General features: G+C 42.3%; 1 protein-coding gene across 1 annotated transcript; it reads left to right on the top strand.

The window, feature by feature from the left end:
* The first annotated feature begins 2535 nt into the window (after positions 1 to 2535).
* LOC139691469 (uncharacterized) lies at positions 2536 to 4090 on the top strand. The gene is made up of 2 exons (XM_071589291.1): positions 2536 to 3441; positions 3989 to 4090. Exons 1-2 carry the CDS (start codon positions 2536 to 2538, stop codon positions 4088 to 4090), a joined length of 1008 nt encoding a protein of 335 aa, XP_071445392.1.
* Positions 4091 to 4679: the final 589 nt, after the last annotated feature.

Genomic DNA, 4679 nt, shown 5'->3' with positions numbered 1-4679 from the left:
CTGTTGATGAAATTAGGTGGTTGATTTTTTTCTTCCACGACAGATAAAAAAACACACGATTGTTATCTTTGCAATAGGATTAATCTCGCCCTGAGTCTTCGCATGTTTAAGGTGCCCATATCAGATTTCGCAGTAAATGTGAGACGCTTCGTTTTTTTTCGTACGAGATCTTCACAAAAAGGCATCATCTTGTGTTCCGTATATGACTGTCATATTTGGTTATCCATCTGATTTAATTATAAGTATTGTGATAACTTTTATAAACATTTGAATTCCTACATTTATTTATTTATTACGTATTTTCACTGTCACGAGAAAACAAGCGTTCCGAAAATGTGAACTTTTACCTTAACAACTATGTATCTTCAATCCAATTCTTTTAATCACGTACCAGGTAGCCTTATTTTGCAGCGCTATTGGTCATGTTATCTGTAAAAACTAATATTTGATGGAATTATTGAAGTTTATGTTTATTATTTCCATCTCATTGTCAGAAGTAGAAAAATTGTTTTTGACTATGAAAACTGTTGACACACATTATTATTAAACAATAGGCTAGTAATACTCTTGGATAGTATTATTATATGTATCTTAATAGTAGTGATAATAGATTTTTAATGCGATCACATGAAGTTTTCTCTAATTGAAATTTCAATCATCACTTGAATCGAATTTATTTCTCCTAGGCACGTTACGACATTAAATTATTTCACATACGAGGGTGGTCCCAGAAGCACCCGGCCTAGAGATGGCGGTAGTTGTTTGAAAAATATCATGGTATTAGAATGTACGCAATCTAGGAAACATATGTTTCAAGTCTAAAGACGCCACGTTGTTTAATTTTTGTTTGACAGCTATCAATAGTGAACTTTTCAGTGAATTTGTGAAAATGGAGAAAATTGGTCATCGTTGTGTGATACAATACTTTTATTTGGAAGGCCTCAGCCGAACCAATATAAAAGCTGAACTGGATTCTACTCTGGGTGAGTCTGCTCCCTCGTTTACAACAGTAAAATATTGGATAGCAGAGTTTAAACGAGGCCTTACGAGCTGTCAAGACGAGCATCGCATTGGTCGACCAAATGAGGTGACGGCTCCAGAAACGGTGAAGAAAATTCACAAAGGCATACTGGATGATCGTCGACTGAAAGTGCGCGAGCTAGCAGACATAGTCGGCATTTCAAAAAGTGCGGTACATCACATATTAACTGAAAATGTGGACATAAGAAAGCTGTCTGCAAGATGGGTGCCGCGTTTGCTCACACTCGAGCAAAACCAGTGTCGTGAAGATGTTTCAATTGAGTGTTTAGCAAAGTTTCACAGCAACAAAGTGGAATTTTTACGCCGTTTCAGAACCATGGATGAAACATGGGTCAACTCCTTCACACCCGAGACTAAAGAGCATTCAAAACAATGGATTCAAAAGGGAGAACCGGCTCCAAAGAAGGCGAAGAGCGTTTAATCTGCAGGCAAGGTCATGGTGTCGGTTCATTGGGATACGCTTGGGATGAATTTCATATATATATATATATATATATATATATATATATATATATATATATATATATATATATATATATATATATATATATATATATATATCAATTGACACAGTTACAAGCACCCAAACCATAGGTGGAGGAAAACTCACCGAGGCGGGAATCGAGCCCGCGACCCTGGGCTGGCAGACGAAGGCAGTACTGCGCCTCCATCGGGGATGACCGGATGAAGAAATTATCCATCGCTCTGGAACTTCATCCTTCGCGAAGTAGTTGCAAAAACTATGTACAATTCGACACAAAATGTAGATTCATAGTTTGTATATTCCTCTCTATATTGGTTTAATATTATTAAAATGTTTGCCAATAAGACCTCCACCTTTTTTTCCTATTGGGTACATTCACTACGCCACCTTAATGAATTGTCTGGAAAAGCAGTCAACAACGACCCTTATTTTCCTCAAACCCATCGTATTTTCTTAATTGTGACAGCGGCCATTAGAGTAAAAAATGGAGCTCGCTCCTCCCCCGCGCTTCCCTCGCCCTCGATCGCGCACGCAACCACGTCAATTCCCGTCACTCCGCCTCTGCTCCGCCACAGGACGTAGGAGGAGCGGCGAAGGGTCACCTTTGCACGGTCACCATTGTCGTGCTTTCTCTTGCAGCGCTACTCTCCCTTTCACCTGCACTGCCAATATTACTTCGTAAAACTTCACCTTTGGTAAATCTGGTTGATTAAAAATCGAATTGGCGTTGAAATCCATGCCGTAATTATTGGAAAGATTCACTTTAAATCGTTTACTGCAACTTTACACCTTCCATCTCGACCGCTTGGAAGGAGGAACATTAAAAAAAGCTTCGTCACTTAAAAAAAACTATTGCCTTAAACTTTGAAGCTTATAACGGTTGGGTGAATTCTTCTCGGGTCTTCCACCGGGTCAATGGCTCCATAGCTGCCGACGTTTCGATTCCCGACTCGGTCATCGTCATCAGGGCTGATTGCGGGAAGTTTTACGAGCAGACAGATGGAGTAGCCATGGGATCCCCGCTGTCTCCGGCCATCGCTAATTTATTCATGGAGGAATTCGAAGAAAAGGCACTGAACTCAGCTCCGATGCGACCAAAGTGTTTCTTCAGATACGTGGACGACACGTTTATAATTTGGCCCCATGGACTTAACACCTTGAACGCCTTCCTAGAGCATATGAACAACCAGCATCCGAACATCCGCTTCACCATGGAGATAGAGAAAAACCATCGCCTCCCGTTCCTTGACATATTAATCCACCGAAAAAGCGACGGAAGGCTGGGGCATAGCGTTTATCGCAAACCCACCCACACTGATCTCTATCTCAACGGTAACAGCCACCACCATCCTGCTCAGCGCGATGCCGTCTTGTCTTCGCTGATCCACAGGGCTAAGGCGGTAGCCGACAAGGAGAGCTTACCGGCTGAAATCAAGCATCTCAAGAAGACGTTCCTTCAGAACGGATACGGTGAGCGGCAAATCCTCCTGGCCCTCAGAAGGGCCGATGAGGAAGGCAGAAGACGAGTAGAGGGGACGGACGAGAAACCGCTCGCCACAGCCTGCCTGCCGTATGTCTCCACCGTCTCTGGAAAAATATCCAGAATACTCAGGAGATTCAACATCGCCACTATTCACGTACCATCAGCCAAAATAAGGCACCAGCTGGTCAACTTGAAGGACCCGATAGGCCTTAAGACTCCCGGGGTTAACCAAATTCCGTGTGAGTGCGGCGAGGTCTATGTTGGAGAAACAGGCCGCACGATTGAAACCCGCCTGAAGGAGCATAAAAGACACCTGGGACTGGCACAACTGGAAAAATCGGCCATCGCCGAACACAGCGTCGGCCGAGACCACGCCATCAACTGGGACGAGGCGAAATTACTTTGCCGCGCGCGTGGCTACTGGGATCGTCTGGCAAAGGAGGCCATCGAGATCCGCCTTCAAAAGAAAAATTTCAATATGTTCAGGTTTTCATTTGAGCAATACCTGGAAACCTATTCTGAAATGCATCAGGGAAACAAGGCAGAACGCTCGGCCAATCACGAGGCGCCCTGACAATGGTGGGTCTGGGGACCAATCAGATGACACCTGAGCCGTGGAGGCGGGTATATATATTGGACACTTTTTGGCGGAACGGCAATCAGCCCTGATGACGATGACCGAGTCGGGAATCGAAACGTCGGCAGCTATGGAGCCATTGACCCGGTGGAAGACCCGAGAAGAATTCACGCAACTAATACGCCGGGAAAGCACCAGATCTTATAACGGTTGTTTGGCGGGCAATTCAAGTATTATCTTTGCTGTATACATTCTAAAAATTAATTAATTAAGTTCCATTAACATATGACGGGGGCTTGGTAGTCTAGTGGATAGAGCTTGAACTACTGACCCCGGGGCCGAAGTAAATTCACTTGGACGCCTCTGGGCACCCTTAGATTTACCCAAGCTGTGTGATTCTTAGCGTACCAATTATCCTGGGAAACCAAAGGCGACGGTACAGGGAAAGGAGCTGGCCTCCTTTAGGCTTAGTGCTAGGAGAGTTCTTCCATTACCTCCAGGTTGATTACTGTGGTTTTTTCCAAATAAATTACGGGCATATGAACCTAAGAAATGTTGCTTCACTAACTGTATAATTCTCTTGATTTGTGTATGAAATACGTGAAATGTTATAGTGGACACTATTATATCACTAGGTAAACGCGGAAAATCATTTATTTGTTATTGCACGAAGTTGTAATGTTTGTCGGTTGTGTCTTTTGAAATTAGAATGAATGGATTTGTCAATCCAGTCAACCTTCATGTACATTGTTTTTTGACATCAAGAAATTATAAATTTTTCATATTTTTGAAGACCCTGATCGTCCATTTTAGTGCTACCTAGAGATTTAAGAGGCCTTGACTTGTCAAGTTAACAAAGTGTCACAAAATGTTTAACCTAAACTAATACATGAGTTAGCGAGTTCTTGTTTGAAACGTTCCAAGACACCTCAAAATTAATTTGGTCAGCCAGTTGATTCGTGCCCAATTTTAACTATGTAAAGTGTGGAAGTATTTACGTGTCTTTGAATCTGAATAATATTTTTCCAATGTTTGATAAATAGATAATTTTTCTTATGGTTTCACCTAAACTGTCTCATTGTATCAAGGATTCA

This window comes from Hetaerina americana, unplaced genomic scaffold (assembly GCF_022747635.1).
Source record: "Hetaerina americana unplaced genomic scaffold, ioHetAmer1.1.p SCAF_36, whole genome shotgun sequence".
Taxonomy (NCBI): domain Eukaryota; kingdom Metazoa; phylum Arthropoda; class Insecta; order Odonata; family Calopterygidae; genus Hetaerina; species Hetaerina americana.
The sequence above is the reverse complement of the archived record's forward strand: the minus strand, read 5'-3'. Positions and strand labels throughout refer to the sequence as shown.

Bases quoted from the DNA above. Each gene is read 5' to 3' on its own strand.
- LOC139691469 (XM_071589291.1), top strand. From the start codon at position 2,536: ATGGGATCCCCGCTGTCTCCGGCCATCGCTAATTTATTCATGGAGGAA. The intron at 3,442-3,988 runs GCAAAGGAGGCC...TGTGATTCTTAG, and splicing joins GTGGCTACTGGGATCGTCTG to CGTACCAATTATCCTGGGAA.